A 23,267-nucleotide genomic window follows, 5' to 3' on the forward strand; every position below is an offset into this window, starting at 1 on the left:
ACGGGGCGGTGTTCGCGAATATAATAGACTCGGAAACTTGATGGGACGCAAGTTCTTGAAGCGGGAATCTCTACGAAGCGTTTTATTAAAGGACAGGGTCTTCTAGTTTCACCCCTTGACATTGCTTTCAGTCAGGATGGCACGCGCTGTGCGATTGATTGGGAGCTGGTGCGCCACTTTCCGCGAGAACACCAGTAATGCAGGCGGCTGCTACCAACGGAGAAAACTGCGAATGACAAGGTCTAAAGTATCTAGACTTAAAGGGGCGGTGCAACGATATTCAATTGGAATGTTTTTCACTTTACACGAGCTTACTGGCACTAGTGGTTCTCAAGGATACTCACACGCAACACCACTGGCCAACAAACTCCTTTGTTGCGCTGTAATTTCAAGGACAAAACCGAGCGTTTTCATTCAATCTCTCCTTCGCAAAACCTGGTAACGTAGCTGGGCGGTAGCAGTACCGTGACGATATGTGAATGCGGCTCATAGATTGGACCCGAGCATGGCGTGGACACTCGATTTGGGCTCGTGATAATCAATAGCTCGAGAAGCATTCGGGTATGTCCTGTGTCCAAGCGCTGCAATGACGAAAACAGCCGAACCATAACAATGTCTGGTACGCAGCGCGTGTCCTGTGCCTTGGCAACCCGCGTGGCTATGATCAGCACTGGCGGCATATAATCGGCTCCAGATCACGTGCCCGCTTGCTCTGGTTGCGGGTTTGCTCTGCTCGTTTTTCTTTATTTTTTTCTACCACTTCGATTGCGTGTGGTAAAAACGAACGGGTAATTTACAGGTCATTAACGTCAGGGATCCGTCCTAAGCGGTATTTGCGCAAAATACAAAAATCGTTGCATCGCCCCTTTAAAAATGAATTTCCTAACGTTATACTCACATGACGTGACGTGAGCATGTAAAACGTGGTGCTCAATGGCACCTCATTTCACAACATTTTTCCACTATATTTTATACACCAATTCATGTTTACAAACAAACTGGAGCGCTCCTAGCCGACGCCACCGGCGCCGCGCATGCGCGATGGGGTGTGGGCAAGAAGCTCGCCGCGTCGCCGATAAACAAACCATTGAATTGCGTTGTTGTTGGCGGTGGTGTAAGACCAACGCAGGTTTCTGCGTTGGAATTGTTGATTCTACGTCTTCCTGGGCAATGCCTGACTACTTGAGCAGCCTCAGCGAAATTACTGAGGCTCGCTATACCACAAAACTTCGCGTGAATAATGTGACATGCGGCGATTCATTCCGCGTGGACGCCGTAGAGGGTACGCTAAAGCCTGATTCGCCTGATGAAATTTCGGTCGCAATTTTCAGTCATGACGTCGCTCGGGTTACAACAGCGTGAACCGTAGCTGACATGTTCAACATCGATACTGAAAATCGCAAGCAGAATCGGACCAAGTGAATGAGGCATAACAAGTCGTTGATGGTCACTGGTAACAGCGATCAACATCTCCTTGTATCCACTGTTTACATCGAGCCTGCTTACCAATTTTAAAACTTAAGTATTTTGAGGCCTGCACTCACTTCTTATCGCAAGTACCGGGCCAACATTTGGTCCACGGGCCGGTGTCGTCTAAAAGAGCAGACGACGAGCAGAAGCGTTCGAAAGAGCAGACGACAGTTCGAGCGATCAGGCAGCCGTTCGATCTTGAAGACGCACTGAACGTCCGCATGCAGGCAGTCCCAACAACTTGGCGGTATTCCCGCTTTCATGACGGAACAAAACAAATAAATCTGATGACAACAAGTATCCGTGAATTTAACCCAAACTGCTTCCCGCCCAAGCAATCGTGGTCCGACGGCGACTGGTTTTCCATTTTCACGGCACATATCCACGTTCTCGGACGAACCGAGCACATGAAAACTGATCTTCAAACCTTTCTCGACTCTTTTGGTACAGACCCAGTCGCGGCGTTTTGACGAGAAGGCAAGTTTTTGTCAGGTTTTTTTTAATACAACCTTAGAATACACGTCTCACATAGGGACTTCCGCCTTCAGCCCCAGACAGGAAGTGCGCCCGACGCGCGACCATCGCGCCGTGACGTGACAGAGATGAGTTCGTTGGTTCGTGTATAGCCAGAACATAATTTCGGCGATATATTCGCCTATACATGAACTCATGTCTGTTACGTCACGGCGCGGTGGTGGCGCGTCGGGCGTAACGGAGATGCTCCTCAATACAAAAACCAAAAGGCTCCTTAAAACCAAAACCGACAGACTCCACACGTAACCCGTAACAAAGAAGAACAGGTCATAATGAGTCGACAAAGGACTTAAAAGGAAAAACCCGAACAGCGAACTTTTCCCTACACCTGGCAAGGTCAAACTTTGTACCTACAGGTTGCCTCAAGCTTGAAACACAAAAGCTTACCCCAAGCTTGAAACACAAAAGCACTAATCACAAACGAGCGTGTTGGGGACGAATTAAGTAAGTGCGTATACTTCCTTTACACGTCTAAGAAACTAGGGAGTTTTGTGTGTTGTTCCAATAATTCCTGTAAGAATACCCGATACTCCTCTGTCGTCTTTGTGCATGCATAGTATCGTTATTGGGTATCGTTACCGAGCACAAAAACCGTCTACAAGAACTCCCTACCGTTTATCGTTTTTCTAGTGAAATTAAAGACGACGTTAGCAAGGAGAAGCAAGCTAACTAACCTCGAAGGGAAGGGAAACAGAGGTCGTCTTCGCTCCCTCAGCTCCCCTTGATAACCGGTGATTTCTTCAAGCAGACAGAGCCAGTGAGGACGCCTTCAGCGAGCATCAAACATAGTCTTTGAGATGAATAGAGGCAGGTTCTTAATTTTGTTTTTGTTACAAAAGAAGGGTCATTTTGAAACAAGGTCTGGTAGGAAATGCAAGATGGGAGGACGGGTAAACAGCTCGTCCACACTTCTATAGACGGGGAACACAGCCTGTCAGAAAAACTGGACATCGCCGGCTCATCTGACAAAAAGGTGCAATGCCTTGCTCTAAAGAGCGTGGGTAAGTAAAAGCTCTTTGAGTGAACCGACGATACGTGCCCCAGAACAGCACAGCGACGTGCATGAAAAAAGTTTAAAGGAACGCGGCAAGCCCGGTTCAATAGTTTTCCATGTTTTAAAAATAAGAGGCTTATTCAGCTCTTTGCGCACCTCGTGTGTTTGTTTACCCCTCAGACGCTCTGACGTACCGCTATTTACACCTCGTTTTGACCAATGACGGCGCGCGCTTTTCTGTCTCGTCTTCGCGCGTTCTGTGCGCGCCCTTTATGTTTCCCGCTGATTGTTGTGATATTCTTCGTATTTACTTCTTTTCAATGGGTTACAATAACGTTCGCAAGCGCGGAAGACACGTGTTGGTACCCCTACTTGCACGTCGTATAAACGCTTACTTCGAATTTGACTTCGACCTCGACCGCGCACCTTGTTTTTCATTGGTAGCCTGCTTGCAACAGAAGGATGACGGTGATGACAACGCAATCACGGTTTGCTAGTGGTCCTGTGTGATGGGCTCTCACTTCCGATCGAAGTGAGAGCCATTCGTATCGCTCCGACGCTGTTGAAAAAACTCAGCAGACCTTTGAATGAGTCACTTGCTCAGGAAAATAACGAGGAGACAAATGTCTAAGCGCTTATGTAAGAGTGGTCTCGATTTCAAATGAAAAGCACTTTAGCAAAATGTGGCCGATATGGTTCGTATGCAAAACTAGCTAGCATAAAAAAATAGATAAATTCAGAAATGGGGACGGACTATCTGTCTCCCCCCTTGGAAAAGATTTATGTGATTTTATCAAGAATCTTTGAACACTCGTACTCCGCCTTCGCGTTCGAAGCGCTGTTCACGGAGTAAGGCTAGGCTGCTTAGTGGATTGAGTTTCGCCACGTGTTCGTCGCATATTTTCTGATGGGGTCCGGCTTTTACAGACAAGTATCGTGCCAGTAGCTGACTTTTGCTCAAATAAACAGAAACAAAAACCTCTTTAGTCAATATTCACGTTCAACGGAGATCGAAGAACTCTGTTCGTATTCCTAGAATTCAAGAACTCAGGCATATGCACGACTGTGATGAAACCTATTATCGGCAACAGCAAGCGAAGCCCCCCACCTAAACGCCTGAGAGCACGTAAAATTCTCTATGCCTGTTACTGCAACGGACACGACCGCGCGCTTGTTAGGAAACGTGGGCGACAAACCGTGATGCCAATCGGCTGCTTCCTCACATTTTTAAAATTATCATAATTCTCTGGCATATGGATAAAGCCCGTAAACTTCCGTGATTTTTCTAGATTAGAGTCAAGCCTTCCCGAGATCTTAGATGCTAAATAGCGTTTGAAAAAATCCGGAAGCGGCCGAAACAGATCAAATCCGGCGCACGCTTTTTCGTGTGGACGGATAAAAACGAGCGTATGCCGCATATTACCAGCATCAGAATATCTGTAAGCATTATTAAGCGAGAGCGAGAAAACACCAGTACTCGCGTAAAAGCTCCGGGAAGACGGTTTTATTTGTGTTTCCTTGAGGGGTGCGCGCACGCACGCGCTTACAAAAGACAAAAACATGGGCGCACGGACGCACGCAGATGCAATCAACGCGAAGAGAAACCCTCCCGTGGCAGAATAGCACAGTGGCAAAACGACACCTTCCCCGGCCCCCCACACACAATGACACACACAGACACACACACCGAAAGGAGGAGCCGCCAAGCCGCGCCGCGTAAACGGAACACCACGGCCATGCAGGAGGCTCAAACGTCTGCCGCGCACAGACAAAGCCCCCCTAACGTTCACTAAGCTGCACGTGTACTACGCGACGCGGGTACGCACGCCCGCAGTATCGGGGCAGAAGAGCGGAGGCCCGCCAAACTCGTTGGAGTCGCCGCTGAGTCTGTGCCGGTCCAAACATCCCCCCCCCCTCCCCCCCAATCCCCATCTGGGAAGCGCTGGTGCCGCTTCGTCTGCAATACACAGTCCCCTCCCCATTTCCGATTTCACGCTTAAGCCGCGCACAGTCGCACACGCAAAATGTCACATCCTCTCTCAAAGTCCTCCAAAGCAAACGCCCCTGCAGTTGCTTCTCCCAAACGTTACCAGACCACCCCTACGAATCTCGTTCTGGCCTCTAACAGAAGTTCCTTCCAAGTTTCTGCTCCGTCTACACTCTATACTAACCGCCACAGCATGTTTGTGCGTGTAAGGGCACCAACATGCTGCAGACACTACCAAATGTCAAGTCGGCTATCAGTCGCCAAGAGTACGCACACACAAGCAAATCCATACCAACATCTCCTGAGTCCTGACTCCTAGTTCACGAACTCAGTCCCCATCACATCACAAATTCAGTTCACGAATTCATTCACCATCACATCACGTATACACCAGAGTCACGAAGTCCTTCACCATTGCATCACGGGTGCGTCAGAGTTCACGAGGTCACTCCCCGTCACATCGCGGCTCCTTCCGAGTTCATGAAGTCACTCCCCTTCGCATCACGACTCGTTCCGCGTTCACGAAGTCACATCCACTTCACATCACGGCTTCTTCCGAGTTCACGGAGTCACGCCTGTTCACATCACGACTCCTTCCGCGTTCACGAAGTCACATCCCCTTCACATCACGAGTTCTTTCGCGTTCACGGAGTCACGCCCATTCACATCATGACTCCTTCCGCATTCACGAAGTCACATCCCCTTCACATCACGACTTGGTCCGAGTTCACGAAGTCATTTACAGCCCTTCACCATGACGCGGTGAGCGTGAGTGAGTGTGAGTGAGCAAGTTCGTGAGTGACTTTGCCGAGGTATGCTCCAGACAGGACTTGACTTGCTTCTGCACACTTGGTTGTGTCCGGTTAAACAAGGTTAATAGATTCTTTCAGTCTACGAAGCGACGAAACATGGAGTGGGTACGAGCAGTTTTGATAGGTTAAAGTATAATTCAAAGCCACTTTATAGTGCTCCAGCGTGCATGGCATTTTAATTGGCGAAATCACAACAGCGTGACAACAGCTTTGCAGGACAAGTCTCTATCGGGGCCACGTTTCTGGCGCAACAATGCATTCTAATCAGCCAGCCCTTTTTGTTTTTGTTTGACCGTCCCTCGGGTCTCGGTTCCTTCTCTTTATCTACGCCTTCGAGGACACCTCGTAATCTCTCGCCGGCTTCCTTTATTCCGAGCGTCACTCAAGGATGCGGGATCGACAATCGGTTAGGGCCTTTCCACGGCGGGGCAGGGCACAGGACAGCTTATCAGTTCCGCATTGTGCCGGCTACCGGGCACCTCTGGCAGCCTGCCCACGGGACGGCGGAGAGGGCAGTGGCCCCTCTCCTCTTCTCTCAGCTGACGCGGGACTTTTCTCTCTTGGCTGGGAGCAGGTGTGAAGCACCCCAATATCATCTGCGACGCATGCCGCAAGCAGGGGATCAGTGGGACGCGCTGGAAGTGTGCCCGCTGCTACGACTTCGACCTGTGCACCCAGTGCTACATGGCGGACAAGCATGACCTGACGCATCCCTTTGTGCGCTTCGACACCACCGCTTCCACCGGGTGACTGGATGTTTCACTTCTCTGCATGCGCGCCCTTAATCCCTCATTGGAAGGCTGTAGCTAGGTCTCAAAGCGCGAAGAAACGGCAACCTTGTTTTCACCTTTGGCTTTCATGGAATAGGCTAACCGACTGCTCAGAAAAGAAATTTTGTACCTGAAGGCAAACTACATATTGCGTGAGAAGACAGCCATTCAATATGAGCACCATTTGATTTATCCTTTTGTCTTGAGGCGTAAAAGAGCCACTTTGTTCCTCTCCGTAATGCACTTTGCTTCTTTCATACCGATATGTCTTTTTATCAAAATTATTAAACTCCGTTAGGTATTTTGTCGTTTGGTATGATAGCATTTTTGGTGATAGAAGGAACAATCTTAATTATTTTAGAAAATTAAAAAAATAAAAGATGTTTACAAATCTCTGTAATGCCGAATTAGAGTGCGGCTCTTGAGGAAGAGGAAGGAAGGGTATGCCGTTCCTCTCCCCTCCCCTACCATTTAGCGGGAAATTTTCCGCTAAATTTAAAGGGTGAAATTTTTCCGCTAGATGTAGCGGAGAATTTTTACCGCTAAATCTAGCGGGGAAATTTATTTGAAAAATTTAACGGGGATTTTTTCCACTAAATAAGCGGGGAAAATTTTCTGCTTAATTTAGCGGTGAAATTTTCTGCTACATTTAGCAGAAAATTTTCCCGCTTAAATTTTTTCATTAAATTTAGCAGGGAATTTTTTTTCTGCTATATTTAGTGGGGAATATTTTTCGCTAGATATAGCGGTGGAAATTTTTCAGCTAAATTTAGCAGGGAAATCTTCCCGCTCAATTTAGCAGGGAAAATGTTCTGCTAAATTTAGCGGGGAAATTTCCCCACTAAATATAGCAGGTAATGTTTTCCTCTAAATTTAGCGGGGACACTTTCCCGCTAAATTTAGCAGGAAAATTTTCCAATGCGACGCGCGGCTACGCCCGCTTGCATTATTCCCAAAATGCAATGCGCGCAATTACGCCGACTGCGATGGCAACACCGCACAAGCCGGAAACGGACGCCTCGGAGCTGTGCTCTAAAACAATATTGATCCTACAAGCGGTACTCTACGTGCCTGTGCCTGGCCACGACAGCTACTGCTGCGTCTTTGAACTTCTCCTACAACTTTAGTCGTGGTGAAAGATCAGGATTTCACCGTCAAATGATCATAGGTCGTGTTGTTTCAAAAGAGTTTGAGAACAAATTAAATCTTGGTCATCGGTGTGAAATGACAGCCTCCAAGACTTGGCAAACATTCCCGGTGATACGATTGCTGTGCCGTTTATGCCAAGCTGCGCCAAAGTGCTTACCCTGCTACATCCTGCTACGTTTTGCCAGAATGTGAGAACTTTGCGCCAAAACTTAATTTTATTTGAATAATACTGAAAATATAAAAGCTACTACCTTGCTACTTGGCTGGATCGTTACAATATGCTTAAGCGAGATTTCGTAACTTTTGGTTATCGCCTCAAATAACATACTATTTGATTGCATTTCGTATAAAAGACTGACAGTACTTGGAAGTTATTCAATAATTCTCATGATTGTTGTCCGTTCTGGAGGGTTTGTTAGTTTCGTTGAGTGTACTTCTCACCGCGCACTGGTGTACAGCAGGGAAGCGACAACCCTGGAGTGGGCATTGCAATTTTGGATGTCTTGCTTTGCTGCATAACACCTGAACGCTAAGGGGAAAGCGCTCCTCCAGAGCAAGAGGTGACAATTTCTGAATACAACTTTCCGCTTGTATATAGGATAAACTGCGGTGTCTGGGCAGTAACTTTTTCCAGTTTGACTAACAGACATTGTCCAACTAACAGACATTGTCTGTTAGTTGGACAGGTCGACACATTAGTTTTAGCTAATATTTAGGGTGGTATGAATGAAAATGAAGTGTACGGTCATGCTCCGAAAAGGCCTTTTGCTGCTCCAAAATTGACATTTGGCTGCTCTGAGAGTTGCTTCAAAACGACTTAGACCAATCACGTCACTGCATTTCTGTACAATTTTTTGTGCTGCATATGGACATTAACCCCAGCCTTAAAAGGTGCCCAGTCATAGCATGTTACAGAATTGGAGAGTAAAAACAGACTGAGGTGAGGAACTAAGAAATAAATCTTTCATAAGCCAAACTTGTGACCACACACACAAAAAAAAAAAAAAAAAAAGGGTACCTTGTTTCTGTGACAGCGTCTTGGCCTTTGTAGCCCCTAGGTGCTCAGGACATTTCCATCTTTATACTTCCGTAGAATTTTGCAGGATATATATAGAGCAATACACTCACGAATTGACTACTCGTTACATAAAATGATTAATCTCTGACTAGGTTTGAGTCTCCCTCAGTGATGTTCAAGGCGAGTGCATATCCTGAAGGAACAATGTCCTCAAATGTCCTTCAAAGTAAGGATACCTTAGCCATCTTGGTGCCTGAAATCATTGTGGCCAGCAATCTCAAGCTTACAATCTGAAATAGGAGGACAGTTTTCTGTCCTCCAGGGGCTCTAATCTGAACACTTGGTGAAAAAGTTGGCGACAAAGTTGGCGACAACTCCCCGTGCCGTGGTTGGCCAGCTCTGTGCTTTACCTTGGCGCCGGCCAAGTGCGGCGCTCGATTCTTTCCCCTACGTTTTCGCCAAGGGTAATTCTAGTTGTATTCCTATCTCACATAGTCCAAAAGCTCAAATATTGCGCAGAATTAAATTAAACAACTGAATGCGGGGGGAAGGCTAGGATCGCTAATGACGAAGGCTAGTTTAGTGCCCACTTCTGTATGCATATTTGGTGCATGTTTGTGTTGGCGTGTAAGGAAACTGACACCTCTCTTCCACTCTTTGCTCCCAGGGTGGAAATGCCTAAGAGGCAGGGAGCCGTCAAGATTGCGGCGCGGGGCATCTTTGTCGGAGCCAAGGTGGTGCGAGGTCCAGACTGGGACTGGGGCGCCCAGGACGGTGAGTGGGCCGAGGCCCCTCCAGTCTCGAGCGGCCCGTGCAGCTTCCTCGTGTGCAGTATTTTATGCTCATAGTTGTACGTTAAATATGTAGGCATTGTGCTTCAACAAATTAATTTTTCCCGTTTAGAGTCCCCGACCGACCTTTCGGACTTAGTGGGGATTCTGTAAATGTCAGAATAATTGAACGTCCGAAAAAGCAAGTTCATCCAGAATGCATAAAATTCCCGCGCAACTTACGTTTGATAGCGGCGCAGCCACTTTTCACTCATTTGAAGATCACTTTTTTTTTTTTTAGGGGCAAAGTTCCTTAGAGGCTAGCCATGTCCGTATGTCCGTCCGCCGTCGGGTGCACGTGCTCCTGCTCGTGAGCTCACGCGCTCATGAGCACGTGAGGACGTGCTCCTGTGCTTGTGTAAAGTAAAAAAAAAAAAAACTAAAAAAAATCTCCACGTGGTGCATGATGTTGATTGGGGCGAAGCTCTGGTAGTGTTTGTCTGCTTAGACGGTGAGCCGCAGCATGCCGAGCCTTTCGTTCGTTTTCATCCATGTCAGAAAGAAAATGTGTGGTATGGAACGTGGTTACATACGCATTTGAGCATTTGACCGCAGCATGACATGAATGAAAACGAACGAAAGGCTCGGCATGCTGTGGCTCAGCGTCTACGCAGACAAGCACCACCGGAGCTTCGTCCCAATCAACATCATTCACCACGTGGAGATGCGGTTTTTCTTCATTGTCAGCGTGCCGTGTTTGCTACACTTGTCGGAGCCCTCGTCAGCTCATGCGGCGAAGGTACAGTTGCGGCCAGTTGATATCACCTGGAGACAATGTGCAGCTGACCACGATCACTTCACTACTAGGCCTTGGCGAAACCGGGACGTCTGACTACGCGGATTGCAAGTTCGGCTGCTTCTTTTCGGAGGGGTCATGGTGACGTCAAAACGCCGAGCTCAGATTGGCTCTGATTGAAGGTAGTGGGTAGACCTCAAAGCAGGCTGCCTTGGGGTCTACACACTGTTTTGAGGTCTACTTACTATCCTTCAATCAGTGCCAATCAGAAAAGCGCAAAAAAAAAGCGGACGAACTTGTGCTTCACATAGCCGCAATCCAGTTTTTGTTTTACTGCATATAATACGGTGTCGATTGCGCAAGCTAAAACCAAGATGGTGGCACCTCAGTTCAGGGCAGCAGTCTTGGGTGTAAAAACAACGCTAGCCATGCGAACTAAGTTTAGAAAAATCGAGCCATGAGTTGAATGCCATCCAAAATTTCAACTGCTGTTATACATCAATTTCATGGGGTGAGCCCCATGAAGACGTCCCAATTTTGGAGCACGTTCGAGCTTTCTATGTCAGAAAAATGTGTCGGTGGTTGTACATGGTTTGAGTGGTTCGAGTTGGTGAGTTTGAGCTTCTGCCAATGAGTTTAAGTTAGTGAATTCGAGCCAGTGAGGTCGATATTGAGTCAGTGATTGAGTCTGAGTCAAAGAGTGAGTTCAAGTCAGTGAGCTTGAGATTGAGTCAATGAGTGAGTCTGACTGTTTATGTCAATGACAGTGATGGAAGGGCTGTACTATTTGTGCCAAATTGTTGATAAAAAGAGCGGCAAACTTTGACTTCATCCTGGTTCCAACGCCGCTAAAGAGCAGTGTCACTTTTAAAGCGCGAGTGTAGGTCTGCTACATCTTGAAGAACGAAAGTGACGTTTTGCTAAGAATTGCACCACACTGCATTGAGATAAGCTGAAGCACAACAAAGAACAAAGGTAATTTATTTTTGGTTGACTTTAACATTTAGAAAAGTAGGAGGAAAGGAAAAATGGTACAAATGTGTGTTTCACAGCATTCTTTCCTTGTTTCATCTTAGATCAGAGCACAATGGAAGGCTCATACACGAACACACATACTAAAAGCGCAAGTCTTGGGGTATTCGCTGCACTTGAATGATTTAGTCTACGAAAGAACACGTACGGGAAGATGGACGAATGCCATGATGTCGCGCTTTGACGTTGTTTGGTTGGTTCCATTGGCTCGTAGCGTCGGCTGCGCTTTAAATTAAAGTGAAACAAGGTTTTGAGATTGCTCATCAACTGCGCTGGTCGGTTGATGTGCTGGTGGGTTGATCGCCGACACTTCTAAATTTCTAGCCGATTTCGGCGATGACAGAAGCTAAAAGTTGTGAGAAAATATAATAGAACGGCGACTACTGTTGTTAAGCAGGACCAGGGTCTTGTACTCCTGATAAGGTCAGTCGATTATCATGAGCATTTTGAAGCAACTGGATACTAAAGAAATATGAAAGTTGACACCAAGGGAAGAGGGGAATGTCCAGACACGGCTCAAATTTTATTGCGGACAGAACCCTCTATATAAGGGTTCAACAAACTGAAAGAAGGGAAAGACCATTCCCCACGCACACAACTCTCGTTTGGCATGAAGGAATGAAACGACATGGGACCCTCCACAATGGGGTCATTTTGGAGGACTGTAACATAGATAACACTGGGAGCCCCCTTCCTTCGTGCCGCCCTTCACCAGCCCACGCGCGTCGAGCTTTACCACTTTGCACCGGGGTGCTAGAAGCAGCGGCTGGCATGGGTGAGCGCTTGGGTTAGCACAATAGGCTCGGAAATTAGGCTCGTTACATTTACAGGTCTACCTTCTTTGGTCTTGATTGTAGGTTGATATCCAATTGTAAAGAGCTGTGCCAAGAATGAAAGAAAAAACACGGGTCTGCATTTGGGTAAATACTTTAGTCAGGGTTGTTCCCGCACTGTTGTTGATCGAAAGAGCGGCAAACTTAGACTTCATCCTGGTTCCAATGCTGCCAAAGAGCAGTTTCACTTTTAAAGCGCAAGTCTAGGTTTTTATAATATTCGTAGCTGGTTGTTTTTTTCAGTTTATCATAACAGAGTCTCGAGTTTGGTAGGTTCATAAAACTTGGTTGACACATTTTTCTTGATAGACACATGTTAGTGGATATGCTGGTTTGTGCAGGCATTTTACAGAAATTATATTTACAGGCTAAATAAAGTACTGGGTGTAAAATAGGGAGGGAAGAGAGGCTCTATCTCATCTGAAGTGTTCTACTGTGATTCATTTTTCAATTATTCTTAGCACTCATTGTAAATGGAACCTACCCAGACCAGAGCCTCATTTCTGAAAAAAAGAAAGGCTCAGTTTTCCTTTTGCACCCCATCTATTCTTATCACGAAAGGTAATAAAGTAATGTGCTGCAGTATCAAAAAGGAACCCTCACTCATTATCAAAGGTAAATTCATTTAGCGATGCAATTACTTTTTTTTATTTTCAAGGGATGTTCTAATAGACGTAGACATCTTCTTCAAAAGTGTCAGTGGCTGCTCCAAAGCAATATTTTGACTGCTACAGAACCTGCTACAAAAGGTGAAATGCCATTTTCATCACTGCAATGAGTGAGTTTGAGTGAATGATTGAGTCTTTGTCAGAGCGAGTGAGTTTGAGTCTGTGAGGTCGAGCGAAGAAAGTGCGCACACTGTGAGCATAGCTCTCTCGGGCGACTGTTGTGTCCTCTGTGCAGGAGGGGAGGGCAAGACAGGCAAAGTGATGGACATCCGTGGCTGGGAGACAGAGTCCGGACGCAGCGTGGCCAGTGTCACCTGGTCGTCCGGCTCCACCAACGTCTACCGACTGGGGCACAAAGGAAAAGTGGACCTCAAGTACATCCAGGACGCGCCGGGAGGCTTCTTCTACAGGGACCACCTGCCCATCCTCGGTGAGACTCGTTGAGGGTGACCGAAACGTTTGGTCATTTGCCGGCTCCTGGTGGTGCTTCTTGGGTTTCGTGCAGTTGGACCCCTACGACACAGGTCGGCTTTGTGCTGCCATCTTTATGACGTCGTTGCATTCCCAAGAAGAATGATGAAAACACCACTAAAGCTAGCTCAAGTTTTATGTCCTCATGTCCCTACTCTACTTGTACTGCCGTTGGCTTTGTTTGCCACATGCGGGCAAAAAGAGGGTGCTGTCGGTTTGTAATCAAATGATTAAATGTGCAGAGTTTGGTGAGAAAAACATACATAATACATTGTGTTTCGTTTTACTTTCGTCATCGTGTCCAGACTCTACGATTATTGCTGTTGGCTTCGTTAGCAACATGCGGGCGAAGGAGGGTGCTGTCAGGTTGTAATTAAATGATTAAGTGTGCAGAGTTTGGTGAGAAAAATATACATAATATGTTGTTTCACTTCGTATTTCGTTTTACTTTCATTTGAGTGGCTCTATTATAAAAATATGTTCCTCTTGGCAAGGAAGGGCAGTTTTCTTATATTCCTTGTACTTGTCGAGCAGTGTATATTGCTTTGTTCTATGAACCTATAAACTTTTTTTTTGTATTTCAAAGCAGCTTTTCATCTGTCAAATTTTCAGTTCACCTTGTACTGAGAATTGATATGTTAATATGAAATCAGCCAATGCCACTCATAAAGAAAGTTTCTGAACATGCTTGTCACTTGTTCACTCTATACAAATGTAGGTGGGGTTATAAAATTGTTGCACTTGCACAACTCAAACATTTCCTCTGGAGCGTAAAGTAACATAGGGATGCGAACAGAAGCTTATTTTTGGACAGAGGACTTTACCCTATGCTAAGGCGATTTCGGGAAATACATACTAAAGAAACCAAGGGAAGGAAAAGCATGCAAGAATAATTATGAGTGCCGGGGGAAGGCATGGTTCTACTGCAACTTTGTGATTGAGAATAGAAGGGAAGATAGTCTCAGGAAAACCAGTGCTATCTTGCATCCTGGATGAATTCAAAGTGCACGCTTTAACTGCACAGTTCACATGTTTCTCTACGTGCTTTGGCCCAGTACCAAAATTTGGTAAAAGCAGAGGCAATTGGTCACACATGAGCTCAGATTAATTTGGGATATTTTCAGAGTAGCGCTTTTCCCCACCTTGCTGCCTTCTGTGCTTCCCTAGGAACGTGCACGCAGCTGCAACACGCCCTTCATAGAGGTGGAGGCACAGTAAAATACGAAAGCTGACATCCGTCCTCAAACGTTTCTCCCTCTTGCACGTGTATTGCGCCAGAAACCCAAGCCACCACAGCTTGTCGGCGTTACTTCCTGGTTCGTAGGAGCTGCGATAGTTTGCCTCGAGGTGCTCGTGTTGAGCGGTGAAGCCAACTTAGTGTGCTGCCTCTGCTCTCCCTGACTCTCCGTGCCAACGGCCGTTGTACAGATAACATGGTGCATAGGAGTTTGTTTTGTCAGTGTATGCGTGTGGCAGTTCCTTCTTTATATGTATATGTCGTTCTGCATTAGTGCCATGGTGTACTAGACTTTTGCTTTTTTTTCCTTTCACTATTTGCAAGGTATGTAAGCTGGCTACTTTAATTGTTTTGTTTTTACCTGTTCGTTTAGATTAGTATCAAGAGATAGTCCAAGAAGGGCGTTGAAATGATTCATTTATGTTTTTATCTTTCTTTATGTTGATGTGCTGACTTTGGGGACTTAAAAGAGAAGAAAGTGCTTTTGAATGCATGTCCTTCTGCATTGATCATTTATGTGCCTCCTCTTCTAAAGCTAGGCGAGATATCTTGCTCGTTTTATGCCTGATGTACTAAAATTATATACTATTTATTTGTTGCACAGCTTAATGTTAAACATTTGTAAAACTTTATTATTATACTTTCGATAGTTCTTTTTTTTTTCTGGGAATTGGAGTTTCTTTTTTTAGGAAATTGCCCTCATAAAAAGTTTTATTTTTTCTGAGGGCAGAGAACTTTCCACACTGGAAAAGCTAATGTAAAGGAACCTCACAGCATGTCTCATAGCGTTCAAGCCTAGTTTGCTGCAGTATAAAGATGCTGTATTTAGCTCACTAATTAATGCATTCTATTGGTAGCTAATTAACCAGCTAAAAATGCATGCCTTTTGCTTGATCTTTAAAAAAAAATGCCATGCTTGCATAAAGACTGTGAGTTTCAATTCTTACTTCCTCTGAGTTAAAACCTCCTTGGGGGGATATGGCCTGGGAGGGTCAACTTTTGAACCATTTCCTCAAATTGATTAAAACTTTTAGGATGAATTGAATGCCATTAGGATTGATGACATCTAATGTTTGAGTCTTGTAGGCCAATTCTACAACATACTACGCTTAACAAGTTCCAGAAAAAAGTTACTTTATTAGGAAATGTTTTAAAAAAAAATAATTGCAATCCACAAAATATTTAATTTAATTTGAGGTATATTACCCATAGTGCAAGTTAAGGTAAAAATTAATTGTAAAAAATGCAATTCTAGAGAAAAACAATAACATCCAAAAAGGAGCAAAAGATTTTAACAAATTTCTGTGTTTTAAAATATTAGTTTTTGTCATGAAGAATTTAGCTTTTTCAGATTATGAGCACCTTAAATTGTTCCTCAGGAAATTTCAGTCCAGGACACCACTGAATGAAATCTGCACACTTTCAAAATGTCCAATGATACATTTCCTCATACCACATTTCCTGCCAAAAAGTGAAACTGAGAAAATTGCATTTGAAGTTTCAACTTCAGATTTTTTTGTTTTTGACGAGTCTGAGGTAGTCAAATTTCTCTAGGAGCATTGTTAGCACCTTCCTCTTTGAGACCTTGTTGTTCCCCTGGCAATAGCTACCAGTTTGTGTTGTTTGTAGGCAAGCTACTTTTTGTAGCAGGCATTCCTTGATAGATAAACTGGCAAGAGCTAAGAGGCAAATCATACTAAGGAAGAGCAGCAAAGTAGGAATATGATCTGAAGTAAAAGATACTGTGAAAAGGTGTTATTGAAGATGTCACAGTACAGTAAAACCTCGTTATAACAAAGTTGAAGGAGCGGTCGTAATTATTTCGTTATAACCATTAGTTTGTTATAGCCAATGTCCATTTCTTCCCACTATTAGCAAGCAAGGGGAATTATAATTGCTTTGTTATATCCATTAGTTTGTTATATCCTGTTTTGTTATAACGAGGTTTTACTGTATCACATCACCGGGCAGAACCAATCATAACTTTGTTTCGGGTCTGAGCCAATTGATTGCTCATACCAAATTTTCAGGTTTTTTTTCTGTTTGGATGTATAAGGTTCTCCTTGCCTTTGATACTTTTAAATCTGGAAAGCTTCTACGGGCAAAATCTAGAGTAAATGGCGCTTCCACTGAGGGTGAGATGTTCTGGCTATGTTAAACGAGCATGAAGCAGTGCTAAATAAAAAAAATGCAAACGACACTCTTCCTTCTGACTTGGAGGGCTGCCGACATGTCGAAAATAATTTATTGTGAGATAAATCCTGCATGCTTATAAATGAAAGTTTCTGAAATCGTTCTTTGGAAGTTAATAACCATAAGCATATCATTTTTGAAAAAAAAAAAAAAAAGCTTTTTTTGAAAAATTTGAATTTCGAGGCCATATCTCCCCTTAAAGTACAGCCTGCCCCAGAATTTTATGATCAGTTTGTGCCTAACTTTAGAAAATATAAGTTATAGTGTCCTTGCGCACTGGACTTATTAATTAGCCTACATTTTTCTTTTCACCTAGTTTGACCTTAGGGGATACTACAGTGATTACCTCAAGGTATCTGGCGCCACATACCCACTTGGAACACCTATAAGATCCCACGTTAGTGCTTCGCCGAGCACACAAACAAAGGGATGATCTTCTTGCAACTCATTTCTTTGAAACTGGCCTCTAATATTCTAGTGGATTTAGTAAATTATTGGTCTGGTATGAAAAAAAATTTTGGAAGCAGTACAGTCACCCTTAAATTCATCTCACCATTTTTTATTTGATCGCAGGATCCTAGCTCAGTTTCCAAACCTTCCGGGCTCTTTGGAAGCCACCATTTTCAGTTCTGCATTACCTGTTTCAAATGAATAAGCCCCTTGAGTGCATCTCCGACGTTGGCGGGAAACCATTACACTCCATAAACACTTAGGTTAACAGTACCGTGGAAGCTACATGTTCGTTAGACCAGTCGTACATCTACCTCCCGCCGCGTGATTGCACTTGCGCCCATGCTGTGCGTGGAGAGCGAGGTCAGGTGGCGAAAGGGGGGCGGTTGAGAATTTACTTTTTTCTAGTACACCCCGCACATGCGTACACCTTCTTGCCCAACCCTCACTTCCCGGTGTCGCCGTTTTTGGAGGGAATTGTCCAGCACGGCCAGCATCATTGGCACCTATCCGTGCATACTTTGTATTTTACGACAATTCTTCTTTGAGCTTGGGTAGTGTGGGGCATAAAAAACAGTAAAAACCGATACTGCAGCACAATGCCAATGTGTTCCAACAGGTGGGATAACGTTAGGCCGCCCTCCATTCGCAGTTTGCACACTACCTTCCAGATGGTGCTCGTCACTGGAAAGGGTCCATTATGGCAGACTCCATTGTGCGCGCTAGTTTCATGGGCCAGTCTCGCAGATACCTTGTTTTGTGTCTTCGATACAAGGCGAAACGTGAAAACACTATTGTGACTTTCGTCCCGTTCTCTCCCGCCCAGGCGTGGGGTCTGCAGTGGACCCCCAGGCTCCGAGGGCGGGGGCCCAGGCCCCGCTCCACTCGCAGTTCAGCGTAGGGGATAGGGTGGAGGTCCTTTTGGACATCGAGTCCCTCAAGATCATGCAGGACGGCCACGGGGGCTGGAACCCCAGGATGTCCGAGGTGGGCACCCCTCCTTCGTTCCGTCTCCCTCACTTGAGGTGCTCACGGCTTGCGCGCCACATCGTTGCACCGCGTCGGCGGTCGTTCCTTCTCGTTCTCGCGGAGAAAAGAAATCGGCCGTATTTTCGGTGTTCACAAAGGCATTCTTAATGCGTGGCTTCTATACTTCGTAGCACTTTAAGTCCGACCGGAACCGACAGGGCCAATCGAGCTGCTCCAAAAGCAGGTATGGGCAGTATTTCAAATACAAGTATTTGAAATACATGTTTCAAATACTTTGTGTATTTTGAATTTGTATTTAATTACAAATTGGGTAATGTATTTAACGTGTGTATTTAAATACTAAAACGGGGGTATATTTCAAATACAATTGTAATTAAATACAATTTTGTGGGCGAAAATACATCCCTCAAATTTATTGTCACTGCCCAGAGCAGGAAGAAAACTACGTTCTGCACCGAATGCAGTGTCTCTCAATCAAGCACAAGCGTTTAGTGACTTTGTGATTACGGTGTTAGTCCAGGGCAAGAATAGTGACGAAATCGACGTTCACAGCCAGACTGGCTAAATAAGTGCCTGTGACAACTTGTGATGCTTTCCAGCCTGATTTCCATACATATTTTTGCCTGGAACATTCTAAATGCGCGAGTTGTCCAGATTTTCGTAACTGGTGCGAGTTGCAACAATAAAAAATTGTCTAGCTAGTGCTGTGCGTCTTGGTCGTCTCGGTTCTTTGTTGGTCTATACCAAAATGTAATCGACAAGAAAAAGCTGCTTGAAGCTCTGTACGTTTTGCACCTATTACGTCCAAGCTGATTGCATTTTATTGTGATTATATTTCTATTACGTTACTAGAGCCTCGCACACTAACTTCCGAGTGTGCGATGCAAAATTAAAATGAGATACCCAGAAACCCGTTGCAGGTGCCCTGAAGTCGCTGACGCAAATTTTGAGGAATGTATTTGGAAAAGTATTTGGAGGAGACCAAATACATTTGGTTGTATTTGTATCTTGTACTTAAATGCTTTTTTGGAAATGTAATTAGATTTGTGATTAAATACATTTTTGACGAAGTATTTTGTATTTGTATTTCAATACATATTTGCATGTATTTTGCCCATCCCTGGCCAAAAGTTTGTCGTCATGGCGCTCGTGTCTTTGTGGTTCTCCTATCATCAGCTAAACCAATGACGAACAGAAAAGAAGCACAGGATCTTAGTGCACTCACTATGCACGATTGATTTAGTCAGTGGTAGGAAACGCACGAAGGCGGCGAGCACCGCTACGACACACTTTGGGCGCTGCCAGATTGGCTGCGTTGACTACGGTCGGACCGAAAGTGAATCGGAGTGTAGTACGCCCCAGTTCACGTCCACCCAAAACCACACGTCCCGCGCTGCGCCGAACGGATCGTCCGTGAACCGGCGTTGGGAACTGCTGGTCGGCCACCACGTGACGGTGACGGGCTTTTTGTTGCCGCCGGGCCCAACGCTCTCGTTTCGCAGCTGCGTTCCTCGCCCTTCTCTCCCCGCGTTTCTGCGTCCGCGTTTCGTCGTCGATCCCGTTCCTCGGCTCTTCCTCCTTCACCTAGCCTGTCATGCTCGACTCTCAGCCTTGGTCGCCGACGGAGGCGGGACGACCCAGGAGTAGTTGTTCCTATTGCTCTTTAATTTTTGTGGCTTGCTGCCAACGAACGGCTTTGGCATGACGACGTTTTCGTTGCAGCTCCTCTTCTTTCTGTAACCCTTTTTCTCGACTGCTCGACGGTAGTCCTCGAGCGAGGGCCTTTGCGTACGTGCAGTCCGCTTCGCTGCCAAGCACACGCGCAAACGCCGGAAAGTCCTTGTTCCCGGAGCGGCCGCCGATTCCACGGGGCGCATGCGACCGATGACCTCGCGCTTTGCGCTGCGTGCTCTTCTCTACCGAAGCGCAGACGGGAAAGCGCCAGGAGTTGACTCTATAAATTGTACGCGTTCTTTGCGCCCTTGCGATGATCCGAAGAGAGGGGCAGTTCTTTAACCTGGGGTTGCCCTTTCAGGTGATCGGGAAGATCGGCACGGTTCACCGCGTGACGGACAGAGGGGACATCAGAGTGCAGTACGAAGGCTCCAACAACAGGTGGACCTTCCACCCAGACGCTCTCACCAAGGTGACCGTTCGGGCCCGTCTTCCGACTAGTCTCGGCCACGGCTGCTACATTGAGAAATACGCTTGGCGACCGCGGTAATTCGTGAGGTGCAGGTACATGTCGTCGAGACCAAAAAAGCGGCCGAACAATGTTCAGTGTTTTACTGCCGGGAGTAAAGGAAGGCTATTGTGGGTCTCCATTCTGTCATAAGGTACCGAACATGTACCCAATGTTTTAGAATTTAGCAACTTTTGAGAAGGAAAAGAGTGAGAAGTGCCAAAGCCACATGCTTGGTAGCGTGCAAGACGTTTAAATTTAAGGCAATAGGGAAGAGGGCTCTTTGAATGGCGGGGCCTCACGCTCTGTCTTCTACCTTATGATAAGCATAATAATCACATTACTAATTCGTGATTGTGGTACGTGGCACGTTTCACAAAACGCGTGACGAATCTCTCCTATGAAAAGTATGCATTGCACAGAAAAAAGGTTAATGTCATATTTGTCTTTCCCAAAGAGCCTATTTATCGAAATTAAGGACATTCAGTATAATTATGTTATTAGCCCGTTTCGAGTAATTAACACTTTCATTAGTAAATTTAAAGGAATGGTTTCATTTAAAAACATTTTGGGTGTTAGCAAAAACCACTAAGTCGGCACACTTTACAAAAATGTAATGCATACACAGGACCTTATAGCATTCTGAAAACACGCTCAATCTAGACACACGTCTAGTTTTGGGTTTCCTATTGGATGGAACCCCAGTGGTCCTGCTGCCCGTAGCCAAAGCACGCAACTACCCCACCACTGGTCTGGAGATGCGATTTGACAGTTAACCGAAATTTAAGAACTTGTCCAAATTGAGTGTGTTTTCATAAGGCCATATAATGCCCCGTGTGCCATATACTTTCGTAAAGTGCGCCAATTTAATGGTACTCGACAATGCCCTGAAAGATTTAAATTGAAACCGTAGCTCTCAATTTCAGTAATTCAGAAGTTAATTACTGTAAGTCAGGCATCGTTGCAACTGAAGAACAACGCCAAAGCATTTCTGAGACTGTAAGCAATTATGTGTGTGTTTGTTTATTTATTTATTTGTTTCTTTTTTTTATGTATCCTGAGGGAGCACGATAGCACTTTGTTAGTGAGTCCAGAAGTCTCCATTTCTTTTTTAAATGGCGTTCCGGATTGGTAGAAATACAAAGATGTCTTCCCAGTAAATTTTTTTTTTTAGGGTGTTTGGGGTCAATGTTTAAAAATGTAATGTCAAATGCTAAAAAAAAAAAAAATATTTGTAGCTTAAGTTAGTTTCTTTTCTTAGGCAATTTGTTCTGCCTTCCAGGTGGTGATGTTCTCCGTTGGGGACATGGTAAAGATCTGTGATGATTTGCAGAGGTTGAAGGAGTGGCAGGTTGGCCATGGGGAATACATTGATGCCATGAAAGGGGTAAGCAGTACAGCCTCCTACCTGATTTTTGTCCATTTGAAGAGCTCTAATCAGTTGGTGATATCCTTTTGCAGAGCATTTCGAGAAACATACTAACAATTCATATCTTACTACCACTCTTCTCTCTAATGCCTCCAAGCCTTGAGGGTATGAAAATAAATAAGTACACTCGTAATTCCTTTTTAACAGAAAACTCGTAAAGGTCAAGGCACTTTATACTTGGAGTGACGTGTACTTGAGAAGGCAATCGTCTAGCAGCAAAACCCGTTCCCCAGAAAGCATGCTTCACATTTCAGAGATACATAATTTACCCAATTGTAACGTGCCCTCAATTCGAACGTGCACCTAGGTTTTATAATTCATAAGAACAAACGATTCTAGCATAAACGTCATATTCGACTCAAACGAGCAGGCAGTTTTAGGTATATCTTCCTCAAAAAAGGTGCATGTTAGAATTAAACAGCTTAGTAAGCGCAACTTTTTTTTTTCGGGAGATTGAAGAGGTGGCGTGTTAGTAGAGATGCAAAAATAAATGCGAAAAAATAGAAACATAAAGGGACGGAAGGTGAAACTTTTGAAAGTTTCGTGAATGACGATAAAACAGTTACAACGAGGGGTTACCGCACGGAGCCATTTGCATGCGATGTTTGAGCCCTTTTTTTGGGGGCGTTGCACCATGCAGTGCCTGGGCAAGCTGGGCAAGGTGACCAAGGTGTACACGGACGGGGACCTGAGGGTGAACGTGGACGGCCAGACGTGGACGTTCAACCCCTTGTGCGTGGTGCCCGTGCCCGGCTCGGCCACCGAGATCAGCAACACCATGACCGCCAACACGAGGGAGGAGCACGCCAGTCAGTGGACCCGCCCTCTCGCCGTATTGATTTCTGACGCACGGCCCAGAGATAAACATCTGAAACGCTCGCAGGGCATTTCGGTCGCCCATTGTCGACTTGAGAATCGCATCTTCTCGCTCTCAGATTCTGGGTGGAAGTTTCAACGGCTGCCGCTAGTTCTCGCTGTGAAAAGAAATGTCGAAGGATTTTGAAAACAAATTGGGCAGTATATTTTGCCCCCAAGTGATTGTATAGCCAGCTTCAGAAATATTCTGGAGCTGCCCACAGTGCTCCCGTAGAACAGTGGGCATTCTAAGGGTCCGCGAAGCCCTGTCTCATCAGTCAAACCCGGCTATAAAAGTGTTTTTTTTTTTTTTTTTTTAGATTGAGAAGAAACGTTTTAATTTTCGGGTGAGTTTTCTCATGTATACCAATGAGAGAAATCTACTTCACACTAGCCCTTAGTTATGTTAATTTATTTAATCATTATCATAATCTATACCTTTCCCTTTCCCTCACCACAATGCGGTCGTCCATCATCTCTGCCGATCCACGAGGGGTCCGCAAAGACATCAGTGGTTGGGAATGAGTGCTTTAGCACATAAATGCAATTGGGCTAGCTCTGTCGCCGTGATTGTTGAACCAATAAGATGAAGAAATAATTCTAGAGCGCAGCTCTTATGCGCTCGTT

The 23,267-nt window shown here is 45.3% G+C and overlaps 1 protein-coding gene across 2 annotated transcripts in view; it reads left to right on the forward strand.

Annotated features, from left to right (window-relative positions):
- LOC8024059 (E3 ubiquitin-protein ligase MIB2) overlaps positions 1-23,267 on the forward strand; it is a 53,043-nt gene that overhangs the window by 10,671 nt on the left and 19,105 nt on the right. Inside the window, exons 3-9 of one of the 2 annotated variants that reach the window (XM_029985986.4) lie at positions 6,372-6,543; positions 9,402-9,508; positions 13,069-13,263; positions 18,011-18,171; positions 20,210-20,320; positions 21,639-21,743; positions 22,426-22,594. In XM_029985986.4, the coding sequence (XP_029841846.1) occupies positions 6,372-6,543; positions 9,402-9,508; positions 13,069-13,263; positions 18,011-18,171; positions 20,210-20,320; positions 21,639-21,743; positions 22,426-22,594 (1,020 nt within the window). The remainder of the gene's footprint in view (positions 1-6,371; positions 6,544-9,401; positions 9,509-13,068; positions 13,264-18,010; positions 18,172-20,209; positions 20,321-21,638; positions 21,744-22,425; positions 22,595-23,267) is intronic. The other variant, XM_040205582.2, reaches the window with a different exon arrangement.

Source organism: Ixodes scapularis, unplaced genomic scaffold (genome assembly GCF_016920785.2).
Source record: "Ixodes scapularis isolate PalLabHiFi unplaced genomic scaffold, ASM1692078v2 PGA_scaffold1__304_contigs__length_218370807, whole genome shotgun sequence".
Taxonomy (NCBI): domain Eukaryota; kingdom Metazoa; phylum Arthropoda; class Arachnida; order Ixodida; family Ixodidae; genus Ixodes; species Ixodes scapularis.